The sequence below is a fragment of the Tetrao urogallus genome (genome assembly GCF_951394365.1).
Source record: "Tetrao urogallus genome assembly, chromosome: 1".
NCBI classification, from domain to species: domain Eukaryota; kingdom Metazoa; phylum Chordata; class Aves; order Galliformes; family Phasianidae; genus Tetrao; species Tetrao urogallus.
In genome coordinates, this window is record NC_136813.1 from 23272195 (window position 1) to 23290715 (window position 18521).

General features: G+C 39.3%; 1 protein-coding gene across 2 annotated transcripts in view; it reads right to left on the reverse strand.

Annotated features, from left to right (window-relative positions):
• Nucleotides 1–18521, reverse strand: part of DCLK1 (doublecortin like kinase 1) — a gene marked incomplete at both ends in the record, with an annotated part of 222557 nt that overhangs the window by 17540 nt on the left and 186496 nt on the right. For both annotated transcript variants that reach the window (XM_079534602.1, XM_079534603.1), the window contains 5 exons: nucleotides 5312–5392; nucleotides 7292–7388; nucleotides 7965–8042; nucleotides 9044–9177; nucleotides 13272–13418. In XM_079534602.1, coding sequence (XP_079390728.1) covers nucleotides 5312–5392; nucleotides 7292–7388; nucleotides 7965–8042; nucleotides 9044–9177; nucleotides 13272–13418 — 537 coding nt within the window. The remainder of the gene's footprint in view (nucleotides 1–5311; nucleotides 5393–7291; nucleotides 7389–7964; nucleotides 8043–9043; nucleotides 9178–13271; nucleotides 13419–18521) is intronic.

Here is an 18521-nt window from a genome sequence, read left to right on the forward strand (position 1 = left end):
CCTAAAAATAACCTGCTTTCCACCGACCTTGCCTTTCCCAGAAGAAAGCCTATAAAGTGATCTTTTTCTCATTGGAGGGAAAAGAAAAAATCATTCTCTTGGCTTTCTGGACAATGAAAGCCTGCCAAGGTTTCATGTTGTCTTGTCAAAAGCCTAAATTACAGTGAAGACAACAGTTACCAAGATTGGGGTAATATTTTGTTTGTGAAGCACCACACCCACTGTTCCAGTGGCAACGAGTCAGAGATACATACTCTGGGATCCAGTTTTTAGAAGAAAACTTCAGCTCAGTTTAAGAGATAGCATAGTCATGCACAGGAATTATTCTACCATTTTAAATTGTTCAGCTAATGCAGGTGCTACCCAATGTCTACCAGAGATCTTTTTTTATTCCAAAGCACCTTGTAAACAAGCTAGTATATATTAGCTGGCTCCCGGAGTCACTTCAGCCAGCAACAATATAATGGATAGATATTGAGTGTGAGAGATGACAGCTGTTTAACTACATATAAAAAAAAGCTGCTCTGCAGTTTCAAAAGGCAGAAAGTAAGAAAAAGCAACCAAATAACACATCAGATTCAGAGAATCAGCAGAGTGAATTGTAGAACTAGAGAACAGGCTAAACATTCCTGACTAGAATTTCATCAGGTTGCTGTGATGGGAAGGATGCCAGCCCCCAAGGAGGTTAGCAGTGCTCCTTCCCCTGTCTAAACCTCCAGCTACATGAACAACTTCTTGTAGTGGATTAGGACCACAGAATTTCATCTTAGCTGTAGCAGTCAGGACAAGAGCTTTTAAAGATGACTTGTGATTTTTGGTGCTCAGTTCTGGGAACTTCAAAGGGTCGTGAATTTTTGAGAACGCGGAACTGCTGATGCTCTGAAAGAAGTGCTGTCCTGAGAAGCTGAGCAGCCAAAATCCTCTGGCAGCTTCTAAAGTCTGGTCCAGAATTTGAATTTTCACCTGAATGCTCTTAACTGCCTGGGTTCTTCAGATTATTTTTTTCATCAGACTATGCAAAATCTCTATTTGCAAGAATTAAGAAAATAAATAAAAAAAACAAATGGACTATATTGGCATCATTTGAGTCATTAACAAACATTCTTACCGTATTTGCACTGTTTTATATGCAGGAGACACTGTCACCCAAAGAAAAAAAAAAAAAGACTAAACAGTGTTCAGGACTCCCACTGCCTGACACACTCAGATGCATTTCTCAAGCTGGTCACAAGAGGTTTTCTTTCCAGGTCTGAATGCATCAGATGAAGAGGTCATTATATAAATAAAAGCAGAAAAGTAGAGCAAATAAAAGTGCAGGAAAAGCTTTTTGACTCTGTTTCCTTCAAGGATTGCAAGGAGATTTTTCTCTGGTTAGTGCCCTAGGATGGGACCAAAAGGTACTGCAGCTGCTGAATAAGAAATAGCATTTTAAATAAAATTTCTTACAAATGTTAAGCTTGTTACTATTTACTGCTTGGTTATTCATTTCTTTTACACTGAAATCTCTAAGGCAGACATGGTTAAGGATACATACAAAGGCTACAGTTTCTCTAATTCTTCTTAGGCTATTGTGTGCCATCTTCCTCCTCCAGTAACAGCACAGCACATTTTATATTGATTATTTTAACAGAGAAGGGCTTACAGAATTCAATCCATACCTTTCATATTCAGTGCTCAATATTCAGTGTACAAAATAAATTAGAAAATATTTAGACATCAAAAACAGAGTAGGTGTGTCCCATAACTTGCCACTGCTGTACTGCAGGTTATATAGTGTTACCAATGTTTAAAACATCAGATCTCAAGCTTCCAGCCACCCTTACAATTCTTAGGTTTTGTACAGAATTCCATCAGGTAAAAGAAAGAGCTGGGGTCCCAGTACGGGAAGTATAAACTGATGGATTTGTTTCCAGGTCTAAGTGTACTGCATTTGAGAGACAAATTCAAACAAACTAAATTGAGGGGGCAAAGAACTGCTGCTGAATTGCGTTTTGAATTCAAGATCTCCATCTGTGGCAGTGGCAAGGAGCCAACATCTTTTCAGGTTTTGTTTTTTTTGAATTGAAAACAGCTGGGATATTATTGACATAGGAACTGCTTAGCTGGCCTGACACTGACCATAAAAAGTTTTGCAGTTTCCAAGAGGATTCCTGCTATTTTTATAGCAAAAACTGAAACTGAAATGAGTGTTGGCTCCTATTGAAACTGTCAAAGTACATTCCAGGAATCTCAGCAATTTACCAAGTAATCACATAGTAAGCAGCTATAAAGTGGAACGGTTATTTACAATCTACAAAATGCTTTTATACGGTGTAAGCAGTTAGAACACTTCTATCAAAGGTTTGATCAAAGAGAGAAAAAGTTTCTTGGATTTGTCAAAGAAAACATATGCCTGCTTTTCAATCCAGTTGCCCTATCCAGTGCTTTATTTGCAACTTTACCTCTGTGTGAAGAGAACCAAAATAAGAAAAGGAAAAATAAAGTCCTTAAAGAACTATTTCAACAGGTTAACTAGGGAAGTTTTATGTGTTAGATGGAAACTCCAGGTGCCTTTTGCCCTCTGGAAAGGAGACAATATTCTAAGAACGTTGCAGAAAATTGCCCAGGCAATTAGGACACATGCATCACAGGTAGGCTGTGTGATGCCCACAACTGGCCAAGAGATGGTACTGGAATGAGAGGCTGGATGTGACACCAGTATATCCTTCTGCCTCTGCATGCAAGAAGCCTTCCCCTGCCACATACTTCTCAGACTCTCTGAGGGAAGTGTCCTTTTTCATAAAAGCATTTAAGCACCTGTTTCAACTCAGTCATGTTTTTAATTCTCCTGAAGCGAACTGGGACTTTAATGCCATCTATGTAGTTAATTTTATTCCTAACACTAAGCATTTCCATGTGGCATGCACTGAAATAGGAGCAACCTTCGGAATGTGCTCAAACACTTTCCAGAACTGGTCCCAGTGCTAGCCCTTTTCCTTCTAGAAAAATATATCTGCAGAATACATACGAGAATTCAAAAGAGGTTTTGATCTGTGTCACCAGCCATCATGAGTGAAGACAAAATATTGACTCATCTCAGTTATTAAGAGCAACACTTGGACAGAAGAAACCTCTTGTAAGTTGGACAGAACTATCCTAGAATACCTGCTTCAGTTACTGGTGGATGGAACAGCTACAGGTTTTGATTGCAAAGAATCAGCATAAAACTACAAGATGTGCAGCAGAGCAAAACCAAAGGTGATTGAGACTATCCAGCTTCCAGTTCTACGTGCCCTCCTTATACATAGTATTTCATGATTAGTGCACCACAATCACTGTTCACAAAAAAACACAGTTAAGGAAGGCAAGTAGAACTTGAATTTTCCTTGGTATATCTTTCAGTTTCTGCCAACCAAGTACTTAAGAGCTTTGTGACCCAGAAATTTTATCCAGACTGCAGCATTTAACAAGCACCAATGGGATCACCTTCCAAAAATGTATCAACCTCTCTTTTGAATCCATTTATACTTGGTCTCCAAGGCACCTCTGGCAAAGGGAGCCACATGTAACTCACTGCACAGAAACCCAGGAATTCATCAGGATGCTTTGGTAGTGAGAACGTGGGGTTGGCTACAGGAGCTCTGCAGTTCTGGAAGACTTCAGCCACTTGTTCCTTACCCTTCTTCCCAGTCCCCCTTGCTGAAACCATTAGGAAGCACAGGGAGCACACCATCATCTGCACACCACAGTCACAAAAAATGGCACTTCTTGATGCACCTTGCTGAAATCACTTCCTAAGATACACTGTTGTATAACTGAAGCAAAAACAAAAACAAAAACAAAGCATCTGGAGAGAGCACAAAGCTCACAAAAAGGAAAATTGGTGGCCAGATCCTCATGTTGTATAAATAAAAGACTCTTCAATAGCCTCAGCAGAAATATGCAGACTGACGCAGCGGGTGACCTGGCCTCTCTGCAGGTTCTGACCACCTCCCGTCTCTTCCTGAACAGCAAGACAGAAATCCCCATCCACCCTTCTCCCGTGGAGATAGAGACACTTCAGTTACCAAAAGTCATTATAAACTGTGACAGAACACCATGTCCAAGGACAGAACCTGACACCAAGGAAAATTAATATTTCAGCTGCTTGAATGTCATCTTTAAAATGAAAAGATTTTCATCACACACTATCGTAGATCCTTCTGCTCTTTGTACACAGCAGAAGTGGTCTGCCAGATAATATCATTTATAATAAAAGTCATTTTAAATGGTTTGGTCAAGCAGGTAGCCTCCAGGACTAACGAATGTAAACACTTCAGTGACTGCCACTATTGTAGGCTACGTGGAGGACACTTCTCAAGAAAAAAGACTAGCCTCTGAGATTATTGTATCTGTGAATTATTAGAATAATCTTTCATTGCAATAAATCGTTTGGATACAGCAGCTCAGGGAATCTGTTAACAGGACAAAATATTATTCTAGTGAGAACTGCACACTCCAACTTTAAGAAAGGAAAATGAAACACTATTTCTTCCTTTTTTTTTTTTTTTTTTCCTCTCCCAGTCCCAGTTGTATTTCTGCCTTCTTCAATCATCTTTCCTGAATTTGAATCTGGACTTTCTCCGATTTTTATTTTTCTTCTCAACCAAATATTTTAAGACATATTAAATAGTCTGAAATAATTAGCAAATATTAAGTAGGGTCCCTGTCTCAACACGAATTAGAGACAAATCTCTTTATTCTCTGCCAGATTTATCCATATACCACTTCACCGATTATCGCTTTTATGGCAAATGTCCAGTCACTACGAGATAAGCCAGGATGCATAAATAGCTATTTCATGGTAACTCAGATTAAACGGATATGGCTGCACATAAATACATGTATATTTCAATGTCAGAAGTTAAACATGATGCTAAAGGTTTCCCTGTTTCATGCTGGATCAAGTGGGCTTAACACCATTGACTATATTTCAATAGCTCTTAATCACAACTGTCAGATTTTTGAGTCCATTTCATTTCAGGAAAGCAAAATGTGCCACTGAACCCACAAGCTGATTGTTAGAGGTGTAAATTTGTCAAGTGTGGTTGAGATATGCTGAAAACCTGACCCAAAATATTTCAGAGAAGAGGGAGGCTGAGCATGCATAAAACAGTGAATACTCCATGATACACGATATACCACAGCAGCTTGTAACCTAGCTCATTTCCAGTTAAATCTGTGGTATTTTTTGTAACATGATGGCTCCAAAAGGGCATAGAAAGGATGTGACAAAGAGGAGCTCAAAGGTGGAAAATTACAGACAGCATCTATAAGCCTGAAAAATACTTACATTAACCCATGGATGTTCAAGAACTTGCAAGGCTGAGAATCGCAGATCTACATCTACTTGAAGCATCATTGTGATAAGCTCCTGAGAAATGGAACACTGGGTCAAACACAGTTTTTGAAGAACAAAGCCACGGATTTAATTCACTGAAGTACTCTTCAGCTGATTATAGAAGAGTGCTCAAAGATGGAATGAAATACCAACTTCAGAAATGTATTAACATGTATTAACTATGAACTTCTGAACTTCAAGCTGAACTTTTAAATCAGTATCTAACAGTACCTTGAAAAGCAAGAAGAAAGTTCTGAGTTACAGTTCTGTAGCCACTGTATAAAAGAAGAGCATTTAATACATAATATACAAAACAGATGGTTGCATGAAATTAGGTTAGCTTCCCATTAAGAAAATGTCAATTCCTCTGTAGGAAAAAAAGCCAGCAGATTTAGAATTTTAAGATCTTGTATAAATGACATAGAAGATATTTAATGTAACACTGTAATACATTATTTTTTCAGGCTCTGATTTCCTATGCCATTACCTAGTTTTCAACTAGCATGCAAATGAACACATAATTCCAACACTGAATGGGGTGCACAGAAAATAGGACTGCAGCATAACTGCAAACAAAGGGTTATCACCAAAGACCAAAATGAATAATTTTTAGCAACAAGGAGAAGGAGTTAAATGAATAGATTAATGTTTCAAAATAGAAAATTCAGTATGAACTATTTGGAAGAAGAAGTTTCAAAGGAAAACACTATTGGCAAAAGACTTGCAGAATTCTCATTATTGATGGCCCTGGATACGGTCCTGGGCACCCACCCTGCTCTGGTTGTCCCTGCTTGAGTAGGGGCTGGGCTGGGTGACCTCCAGAGGTCCTTCCCATTCTGCAGATATGCAATAAAGGCTGCTACAAAACAATTACATGGACTAGCTAGGGGACTTCCAACTCTATGAGTGAATTTCATTAATTAACAAACTAGAATACCAGACTGATCACCATGCACACATCCACAAAAGAAAGACGTTACTAGCACTGAAGAATTGAGATTCAGAACTTAGAATGCTACTTCATTACTTACATTCACTTCCAAATTTCAAAATGTTTTGCAATTAAACACACTGAAAGAAATAGGAAGACACTTCTTTTCTGGATTTGTCCTACAGACTTTAGAAGCAAACTTGCAGAACACTCACGTATTAGGGAAACTGAGCAGTTAACTACATGTTGACCGAAAACCAAATAGTTTTTATTTGTGGTTATTTTTTAACATACACATATGTACTGTATTTCTCTCTGTGTATGTATATGTGACTGTAGTAAATTTCTGATCCCTAGAAAGTCTGTGAGGGAAACTGTTTCCCCAGATCCATCAGGATCTATATCTGTTAAGTGTTGTACCTGCTTTAGCACATCCCAAGCTCTAACTCTTCCCTGTCTTGTGTCAAGAGGCTACCCATGAACCGGTGGACAGAAGAAGTCCATATTTCATACCATGCTGACAACAGTGAGTTACAGACAATGCTTGGCCTGGTTCACTGACAGAAAGAAATGACAGATACATCATTTAATGGCATTAATAAGGGAAAATAGCTTCCCTGTAACATTATTTTATCATGTTCAAAGGCTCCAAGTTGGAACCTCGTCCATATCATAAATGCATACACAGTCCCAGGGAACTTCCAACCTAAGGAGGACAGATGCAACCAACTTACTCATAATTATTTCTTGGTCAGTAAAGGGTGCTGGTGTGTCTGCTGTATGAAACATCATAAAGAGGTAGGGTCCATTGCAGGACCTCCTAAACTAACAGACAGCGATCAAATGACAATTCATTCTTGGTAGCACAGAAGAATTTACAGATGTAGCAGGAGATGTATAAGAGATGTCAAATACAGCACGCTGAAAGGACAACAGTCATTATTATCTCAAGCATTAGGAGGAATACTGGAGAAGCAGTTCCATTAGCGACATAAACCTACCTTTGCAGAGTCAGAAACATTGTCCCAATATGGAGACGGAAAATCCACCTGTCCCATCAAAATCTGATCAAAAAGTACTTCTTGGTCATCTCCACTTCTGGAAAATAAAAAACAAAAACAAAACCCACAAAGGCATTATTTCCAGAGCTGGTTTTAAGAAGGTTCTTGAAATTGCTTTTAATTGGATGTTCCTTAGCGTGCTTTAGGAAGCTGTTTATTCTTCCTAAGCATGCAGGCACAAATGTGAATGCTGAGGTCAATAAAACAAAGCTCATTTGGCACTTTTTAGGACGGTCAACCACTTTGCAATTGCTCTGAGAGGGAGAAAAGATCTGGCATGCCATTAAGTGGTTTACATTTTATCAATCTTTTAAAATCACAAAATAAGCTGCATTTTGTCCATGAAAGATTTTTATTTCACTATGTATTTTAAACATCAGGCAAAGACACCCAGAACCCATAATGGAGGACCTTGCTTTGTAACATAATTAAGTTTAAACTAAAATAAACAAACACAAGACAGAATGAAGTCACAAACATTTATGGGATTTGTGAAAATCACTATGCACAGCATGGGAAAAACCAAACCCTATAAGCAGAAAACTTGTTTAATGCAGAAGCAGCACAGGGACCGATTCACAGAGCAAGGATGGTTGAAGGGATCATTCCATACCCACGGAATGGAGGAAAACCACAGAGCAGGATGTAAGTAATCACGCCCGCTGCCCAGATGTCCACCTTCAAGCCATACCTATAAGTGTGAGAGATATGGTTAGAGAAATCTGATGTCCAGGAACTACAGTACAAGAACACAGAAATCATTTTCAGAATCATTTTAAACTGAGACTGAGGTTTAGATTAGATATTAGGAGGAAGTTCTTCACACAGAGGGTGGTGATGCACTGGAACAGGTTGCCCAAGCAGGCTGTGGATGCCCCATCCCTGGAGGCATTCAAGGCCAGGCTGGATGTGGCTCTGGGCAGCCTGGTATGGTGGTTGGTGACCCTGCACATAGCAGGGGGGTTGAAACCAGATGATCACTGTGGTCCTTTTCAATCCAGGCCATCTATGATTCTATGACTCTACACAGTTCTACAGTGCTATGGTTCTATGGTTCTATGATTCTATGGATCGTTAACAAGTTCTTACATATTTTTATCTGCTCTTTCGCTATATTCTATCTACTGACCTATTCTAATTTTGCTTTCCTTTCTTTTGTTTTTCATTTACATCTTAAAACTACATCAGATAAGAATTTGTAAATGTCCAGAAGACAATATGCTGTATTGCTTAGCTAGACAGTGACCTCTACCAACAGAAAGCCTACAGTGATGAAAAGATGGCCACAGGCTGCTCAAACCAGCAGATATTTATTGATGGAACAAAGAAAAGGACAGTGTTTGACAACAAAATAAAATTAAGTAAACAGTATCTAATAATCTCTGGAGTTAGTATGAGAATTAATTCCATAGTACGTGCAATTGGCTAGTTAGTAACTTAATGCTGAGAAGTTTGAGGCTAACAACAAAGCAACCTGCTATAATTACAAATTCAACACTGCATTGAACTGGTTTTGGCAAGATAGCTTCCAGAGGTCCCTTCTGACTGAGATGTCCTATGCGGTATGATTCAGCATCACATCCAAGCAAAAGCATCATAGAAATCCTAGCTGCAAGAACTCATATCTGGTACAATGTTGAGAACACATTCTACTGCAAACAGAACAATGAATTCTCACTAGAATCGATTTACCCAGTTTCAGCAATGATTTCTGGAGCTACATATGTTGGGGTCCCACAGACAGTGTATAGAGGTCCATCCACAATGGTTGCTAGGCCAAAGTCCCCTAACTTCAGGGACTTGCTTCCATCTTGGTGTTCATATACCTAAATCAGGAACAAAATTCAAATGTTTAAAAGAGTTCTACCAAGGAAACTACTATATGATTTATTAACTGCCTGAAAAATTCCTTTTAATTTGCAGTCTTCATTTTCTTCCTTGCACGCAACACACTCAGCAGAAAGTTTTGAAAATTCAGACAAATAGGACAATTTTCTACAATGTTTGGGGAAGACTTACCTTGCTACCTAGCTAACAAAGGATGTATTACCTCTCATTAAAAACAGAAGTACAAAAGCAAAGGTCTGACCTTCCAGCCGAAGTGTTCCCACTGATAGCCAATTCTAATACCAATACCAATACCAATAGTGCAGGTATTTTGAGTTTTTGAGTCTTACCTATAAAGAGTTTAAAGGCTCACACGGGGTTTTCACGTTTTTAGATAACACAACAGTGATCAACAACACAACTGATAGTAACAACAGATGCACACCCGCAACAGTCCTCTCCTTGCATGACTGCCTAACACCAGTCTCCTAGCAGTATGTGTTCCCACCATCATCAGCGGACATAGGCTGGGCTGATAATGAGAACACCTAAAAATCAGCCCTTAAAACACACGTGGTCTTCAGAGAACATGATATTTTGGGGGTTTTCATGGGTGTGAAGGGCGATTAAGAAACAAGAAAAGCTAGAAACTTCATTAAAAAATACACATTTGAAAATCTAGCACAATGCAAAAGAACAAACACAAACCTACAAACACTGAAAACATGCAGAAAATGCTTAAACCAGACTGAAACTAATCTAAATTACACACTGCACTATGAATCTGTCTTTAATCCAACTACTACTTTGGGTTTTTGCTGCCTGTTTTGAAACTGTCTATGATGCATGTTAATGCTATTTACCATAACACCTTAGAAAGTGGAAAGGGTCTTGGGAGTGCTTCTTAAAGCATAGATACATCACATTATTATTTTGCAATCCAAATTAAAGCTCCATACAGTCTGGCTTGCCCAGTGTACCATGAAAACAATCACCAGTAATGCCTGAGAAAATGAGAATATATCACACTTCACGATCAAAAACAACATCACCCTTAATACCCATCTCAATCAGTCCTGCATCAAATATCAAACTTGTCTGCAAGTTTTTGCAGAGCAAAATTTTCTTAAGTAATTCAATGCTTTCCGCAATGGACCCTTGAATGGTTCACATAGTGCAAAAATGAAATACTTGACTCTATTATAAAATAAAATAAAATCCCATAGCTAAACATCTCCTTTGTTACTGTTCGTCATTCGTGGGTTCGAGAGGAACCCCCCCTCTGTCCTGAATCACCACTACCATACAATACAGTCACAAGCTGACATTCAGAATGCACAGAATTCTTTTATTTATGTTATTTTCAACAATAAAACTGAATCTTTAAAAGGACCAACATTTTGATATAGATTCATATTTCTCTGCTGCTAAACCAGAAGAAAGATGGGCTTAGAGGGAAAAAAAAAAAGCAATTATGGTTTTATTAAAAACACAGATTGTTAAATACATCTGGTTCCTGAAACTAAAGAAAGTGCTCCTTGAAATGGCTGTAATAAATCTAATTTCAACAACAGTTTTAATTAAAGGCTAGATACTAGAGCTTTAAATATTCACTTGCTGAAAAATGTAAAGTGTTCACTTAGAACATTAAGAGCTGAATTCAGTCTAATTAGCATATCCTATTGTATTTCATGCTCTGAGTTGTGCTGACCTACTGATCATCTGTAAGGTTCCTCCATTAACAGTCTGAACGTTATATATACCAGAAATTATTTATGGAAAAGGCTTGTTTGGCAATATTTACCAATGGAGGAAGTTTGGTACTGTGCATTTTCTTGTACTTTGCTCCACCTGTCTTCAGGAACTACTTTCCTTGGAAAGCTACTTCACTTGACTTGTAAAACCAAACAAAGTAACTTTTGCTTACCCTGTTATAACTCCATATAAAAAGGATTCCATCTTGAAGCTGTGGTATGTTCCTTGCCAGTCAAGGAATGTGAAAGATAATTTAATGCTTGTGTTATTCAGAACAAATGCTATATATGTTCTACTGCATTTAAATACCAAAGGGCAATTAAAGAAATGGGAATTAGTGCAAATTACCCTCTATGTAGTGCTTTCACTGTTTTAACTAAGCAGTAAAACTGTGTAATTGTACAACACTAATTGAATGCAGCCACACATAATTGTGTGCCACCATATGTATCCTATTACTATAAAGACTGTCAGTATTTTCTAAGCTGCTCTTGTGATCACTGCAGATGGCAACAGTCAGAGAAGTTGTTCTCTAGGGTTTATTATATGGCTATAAAGACATCCCCATGACTTGACAAAATAAACGTGCTAAATAGCAGCAATTATGAAAAATGTTCCAATTAAAGCATGGAAGGCACCCTCCAGAGAATAAAAATGTGCATGTTGGTAAAAAATCACAGATAATCAGCATACCCTAAAATCTTGGACGCTGATTGTTAGGCCAGCTTATAAGCATTTTATAAATTCCAGGAAAATAACTCCAATGGCAGACTGGTGATACAAGAAGTACCACCCCATGTAGCAGGTAAGAAGGTCAAAGTAGGACCTAAGAAATACATAAGCCCATGGGCAGTCAATGCCGGAGACAGAGTCAGAACCCAGCTAACCCTGGCTCAAAAGCTGTCTTCCAAAACAATTCATTTCTTTCAAAGACGTGATAAACCTTAGAAAATTTGTTAGTCAAATGCTGGCTGTTATGGTTATGATGTTGTAAAGAGTGAAGTACTGCACACTCACTGCTCAGTATCAATTGCAATGTAGTACCTATGCATACATACAACACAGGAAAAATCACTCATAAGCAATTTGGCTACAGTGGAAAACAACATGATTATCCATGGTAGTGGGTATTTCCAGAGATGGCTGGGCTGGAAGATTTTATTCTCTCTTTGTTGTCCCCACCTCCTGTCAACTTTCTTCTCATTCCCGTAAGTTTCATTCTGCTGCTGCCAGGAATTTAGAGACATCTCAAGACAATCCCCTACACCAAGACATTACTGCACCTCCCTTGTCAAAGCGCTAATGAATGCTGACGTGTGACTGCCATAACCTCTGCATGCAGCCACCTGTGAACACCAAGGGCTGCTAAAGGAGTATCAATCACTGGTTTCTAATTAGATTTCTGCACAAGTTTTTGGCAGTTTCTGCAAAATTAGGCCAGACTACTTCCTCAGTCAGAGCTATGGAGGTATCTATTGCTAGACGAGCCTCAACTATAAGAATCCGATTCCCTGGAATTCTGTCAAGATCTACCTGAGTCAGCTTTCCCATAAAACCTTCTCAGCCTCGAGCCGTACTAAACACACGGCAGACAGCACAGGGATGAGGGAACTGACATTCTAGGTCTTGTTAAGATTGTTCTATGCTTGTAGAAGAATTGGGATATCTTCATACTGGAACATGCCAGATGTAATTAAGAGAAATTAATTCACTGGAAGAAATGAAATGAAATCAGCTGGAGAACACAACTTCTGCACTCAAGAAAACAAAAACTCAGGAGGACTAAGCATCAGGGCACTGTTTTCATTGTCTTCAGTGGATAACGCTCATATAGATTAAGTGAGAAAAAGGAAAACTTAAAGAAATGTCTATAGTGTTCTATAGGATTATTTGGGAGAGAAGGATTTAGAAGTGTCTTCCTGGTTCTGCTTTGACATAGCACATGATTTGGGCACAAAATTTATACAATCTTGGTAAAACTGAGCTGCTGCTAATTGCTTAAGCAGCTGCAGACATACAGAGTGGTCTATCGGGGACACCACTCCTTTGTATTTATGTGAAGTCTGAGATTACACAGCAGCTCACTAAAAGTTCACTTCTAGTGATCACTAAAATCATCCTGTTGCTGCGTCCTGGGGAACAGTCTAGACAACTGATGTTAGGGGCTTTTTTGTGTTAGTTGTTAATCTTAGGAGAGCTTTACAATGCTAAGATTAAAACTAAATGACTTAAAAGCCTGAAATAAACTTGGGGCATATCTGGAAGAAGAGAAAAATGCAGACCGACTCTCACACACTTCTAAGTTATCAACAAAACTGAAAGCTGAATTTTCACTCACCAAGAGGTTCTCCGGCTTGATATCCCTGTGAACGATGTTCAGGCTGTGAAGATACTTGATGGCACTGGCCAGATTGTAAAGCATCCCACTGGCATCCCGCTCTGTGTATTTGTTGGTGGAAGTAATAGCATCAAAAAGATCTCCTCCCTGGAGCAAAATGACCACAGCATATAAGTAACATTATTTGTGTAATGACTGAAAAAAAAAAAATTGAGGGAACGTCAGTGAGTATTGTTTGTTGAGGAGGAGGAGGAGCAGCAGTTTTCTTGCTTTACGCAATGTAATGACACCTCCCATGGCGGCAGCTGAACGTATCGCTAATTCAGTACCATTTGCCACCGCTCAGTTGGACAGCCATGGGGCTGGAGTCTCCACTGCAAACTGTTCCCACCTGATGCTGTTCCTGTAACATGTTCAGTGCTTGCCAACCTTTTTATTCTGGGTCCCTGTTGCAAATTTCTGGCATGCCTACATACCTGCCTGTCATGATGCTGCATACCAGCTCTTGCCATTCTTATTATAATTATAAACAGGCTGACACCACATTTTTGTGTAAAGCCTGACTAAGCCCCAGAAAGATGAAGAAACTCTGAATAACACTCAGATCAGCTACCTGCCAGCATATATGGCAAAATTATACTGTAAGACATTTTAGGATTTACATCAATAGTTCACCTTAGCTATAAATACAGGTGGCAACTTGTACCATTTCCAGGTCAACATGCTGTCTAATTCAGCTCAAAGTTACTGCTGATGAAAGAAAAATGAGAAAAAGAAGAAATGAAGGAATATTAAGCAGAAGTCCACAAAGCAGGACTTGAGGCAGCCATCGCAGTTGGATGACTCTGTCAGGGCTGAGATGGCAAGCAGGAATAGGAACGTGTGAGTGTTTGGAGAAAGACTGAAAAAAAATAGTTTTAAAGAAGAGATTAAGGTGGAAGTGTGATGGAACAGAGGAAAAAGCAAATATCTTTTGAGAGGCATTACTCATTTCTGGCCTTTGGCCAAAACCAAAGCAGCACCATCAAGGAAACATGGGCCAACAACAACAAGAAGAATAGGGAATGGATAATTCTTCAAAAAGAATGCAAAAAATGCTGCTGCAGTCACAACATCAGGAGAAAAATTACACCACAGAAAACTGCACTGTGAAGAAATGGAAGGTACTTTTTGAGGGCAATGGAAAAGTCACAGCTTTTGCCAACTCTCATGATTTTATCATCAGCCTCGAGATATTTGGTGGCTATTTTAAGGCTCAGCTGCAGGTTACTAAAACATTGCTTTCACTCAGAGAAATAAGGAACAAGGAGAAATGAAAATAATATTTCCAGAAATCAAGGCTACGAAGAAAAAGGTAGGAAAAGGCAACCACTAAAGGCTTGAACATGAGAAAACAGCCATTAGTTTTAAGCACAACACAAAATAAAACAAAAAATTAAAACTACTGAAAAATCAGCATTGTTGAGATGCAGCTGAAGACTGCCAGGGTGGGTTTATTCCCACCGCAGATGCCAAACTCCAGCTTTGGAAAGTGCTTGCAGCCAAAGACTGTCAAATCTGGACTGCATCAGAACCTCCTGCTCTGGCTGGTGACTGATGAAGATACATCAAGGTACATAGTGTGAAGGAAAAGGAGGAAGAAAAAGGCAAGTTAAACCAGATACAAGATTAGAGAGAAAGGCCAAATATTTGGCAAAAGTACAATACTATGGCATTACCTGATCCCTAAGTATTAGATATCAGCATGTGGCAAAATATGTGGGATAAATAATCTATCTTCCCTACGCTTCTTCCTGTGAAGCCCCTGTACCAGCTGCTTTTTAACATGAGGTCGTGGATTAGACAGATCTTTGGTCTTATCTAATATGTTCCAGATGCTCAGGAGAAGTGTTCATAACATCAGCAAAGGATCTGTCTCAAAACAAAGAGAACAGTCTGAGCTGAGATGTGAAGGACAAGAAGGAAAGAAGCTGAAACTTAGAAAGAGAAGGGAAGATTTTATTGTGAAGTCAGAAGAAAAAGAACAAATGTTCATGTGCAAGGAGAACTCAAACTCCAGATAAGAGAAGATGCAGAGTACATAGGCAGCCAAGCTAATCTGAAGCAGAATCATTTTCTCCAGCAAGTGAAGTTTCTCACCAGGTAGTCTGGAAAGAAAAGAGTGTATAGTTAGCCTGTGAGACTCTCTGCAGTTAAAAGAGAAGTGACATCCTGGAAAGAGTTAACACAGCTGACAGCTGTATCAGGCGGAATGTTTTTCAGACTTCCCCGTCCCTGAAGAGCACTTTACCCTGCAAGGTTCTGCTTAGCTGATTCACACAGCGGGTCCCTATCATTTATTCAGGCACAAGGGGTGAGCTCAGGCTGACATTTCAGTCTTAAATCCTGTGTTCAGGAGTGAAATCAGACCAGCACATCTGAATGCAGTTTTTATCATCTGTGCACATGAGGAAGTATACTTGGAAGTACAGTAACCAATTATTTATTTATTACCTTGTTATGTAAATGATATAATCTATCTCTTTTTTTCGTTTCTGCAAAAGTGAAATCATATCCTGGAGCAGTAAAGGAAACTCTGTAATAAATCTTGCTTGTTAAATTGGCCAAACCCCTATTAGGTTTGAATAACAATTTTGTTTCGCTGTGTAAAGAGGCAGCGTGCCAGAAGCCAGGACTTTGCTTCCTTTTACAAGCACCATTTGCAATGTGTTTATATTTGTATTTATGAAGTGCTTTTTCTTACACTTTACAAAGCAATGAATGCTCTAACTGCCATGAAGCGAGGGCGGTATTTGCAGCAGTCACTTATGTCAAGCATGTTACTACCAATTAATACAGGGTGGCATTAACCGAAACCGTGCTCTGCAGTATCAAGCCTTTTCTCCTTGAATTTCTTTCCTGTCTGTGAGTTTGATTTAAACTCAGCTCTTCAAAAGTCAGTCAATAACAGATGGTTAATCAGTTCTAACAGTGCACACTATGAAATGGTAACAGTCAGCAATTGGTGAATTAACAATTAATGTCTTCCCAGAAATACCTTCCCTGGTGCCTGTAGAATACAGCAAGGCTCTTTTCCCCAATTAAATATTAAGGAATAGATGTTTGCTTCATAGAAAGCAAACTGCCCAGGAGTAGGATATTTCTTCTCAATTTCTTCTATTATTCCACATAAAAGTAATGAGCATGAGAACAATGCTCTCTAGGATACAAGAACTATATAATGTGTACGAAGCCCTTCTACTGCATATCTAAGACTACAGATATCTTACTATTTTCAGCAACCCTGAAGAGCAAAAAACAAAGAGTGCAAGAAAACAGATTTTTCCAGAAAATAACTGATAGTTTTCTTTGTATAATTTTTTTACAGTAATCATTTTGAAAGAGTTTTTGGTCTCTTCCTCTCTTATTAAGCTGAGTAGGACTTTGATTAAAAATTCGCTGGGGATACAGTTTGAACATTTTTCAAGCATGAATAGCACAGCAGGTTGCACCCATAAAACCGGCTATGTGCTTAAGTCTTGGCATGTTAGACAAGGCACAGCTTTTACTTCTTAGCACACCTCATGGGGCCAAGATGAAAGATTGATTGATAGAGACTGAAGTGATGGCTACACTAGATTACAACATTGTGCAAGAGTACTCGAGGTACCCTCGAAGATGCAAGATGTCTTGAACACTGGTAAAAATACACAGTAGCATGGATCTCAGTGAGCTCACTTACCATAACAAAGAGCAATAATTATGATCAAAATAGTGATGGTTAATGCCAGCTGTGCTATTTTGCACTGCACTCACAACTGCTTTAGAGGGCTGTGCATATGGAGAAGGTGGGAAAATTCTTCTGGGAATGGCTGCATAGTGGCTTTCACAGTGTAAGAGCGTAAGCATTTTGCTTTTTTGCTAGGTTTTAACCTCTCCAACAGAGACTAAACAGAGACGCTGAGCACCCCATTCATTCCTTGTCACCAGCACATCCCAGTGTGCTTCCTCAGAGCTTGGAGGCAGTTGACAGCAGGGTTAGCTGGGCTGTAAGCTCCACAGCACCGCTCAAGACAAGCAGACCTTAGGCAGGCTCAAACCCATGAGGACAACATGGCCACCTCCTGAGCACCCAGGAGGATGGAGTGTAACCAGAGCTTTCTATGGATAACAAGCTTTCTCAGCCTGTTACAAAAATAGAGATTATCTGCGGACATCCACCCATGGCCATGCCTGATGGCCCCTTGCCTGGCAGCACAGCAGCTTTGCAGAGAGCAGGTAAGTGCAATGCTGCACTGGAAACCTGGCAGTGTCACTGCTGCTGCCAGACAGCACAAGAGAGAAGAGACTGAACAAAATATGTTTAATTCTCCTTTCTCTCCTACTCAAGAAGTTCTTGAAGTAACACTTGGACTTGGGATCATCCTAGCCAACTTTGCAGTGAGGGGCCTACATTAAGAGCATCCCACCTGCAACCAGTGCAAAGCACTGCAGAGAGCAGCCCTGCTTTCCAAAATCTCTCACCATCTCTGTTAATGCCTATTTCTCACCATAGATACAGAGGATGACTACAGAGGTGATCATGCCTTTAATTCAAATGGAAGTGATCCAGGTCCCAGGCTTCATAGTACCTGCCTTGCTCTCAAGCGTTGAGCATACTTAGATACCAGATCTGCACACAAATGCTGCTGCACAGCAAGGGCTTCCTTATTGCAATGCTTTCCTTAAACACTTAAATCAGTAGATTTCCCAGGTGCAGGCCTGAAAGATTGTCCCAGGACAACTTGCTGATCAAGACACAGGAGAAGTGGATGCTAGAAAGATTTCCTTCTCAAATAGCTAAGGAAGGAAGGATTGCTATTTCCATTATGAATGTGAAAAGCAGGTGTATTCTGTTAAAATAAGCATGGAGGACAACATGTCCTCCGTGATTTTCTGATCTTATTTGGATAATTTACTCAAGAGTATTTCACCACCTTTTATGCACAGTGACATACTGGTGTATTAGTATCAGAACCAAGAGCTAAATTCAGACCCCATACATTGTGTTTTTGACAGTATAACGGCAAGAGATGACCTGGATGAAGTTTCAAAATCTAGTTTGAATAAATAAAATCTGGGAGTTACAATGAAGAAATAAATAGGGCTCCAAATATAAAATGCTGCATTTACTTTTCAGAACAGAGTCATGCTTTAAATAGGTTTTCTCCTTCACTTCCCCCACTTCCTGCAGCTGAAATTTAGGTTATTATCAAGGATGGAAACCTGACG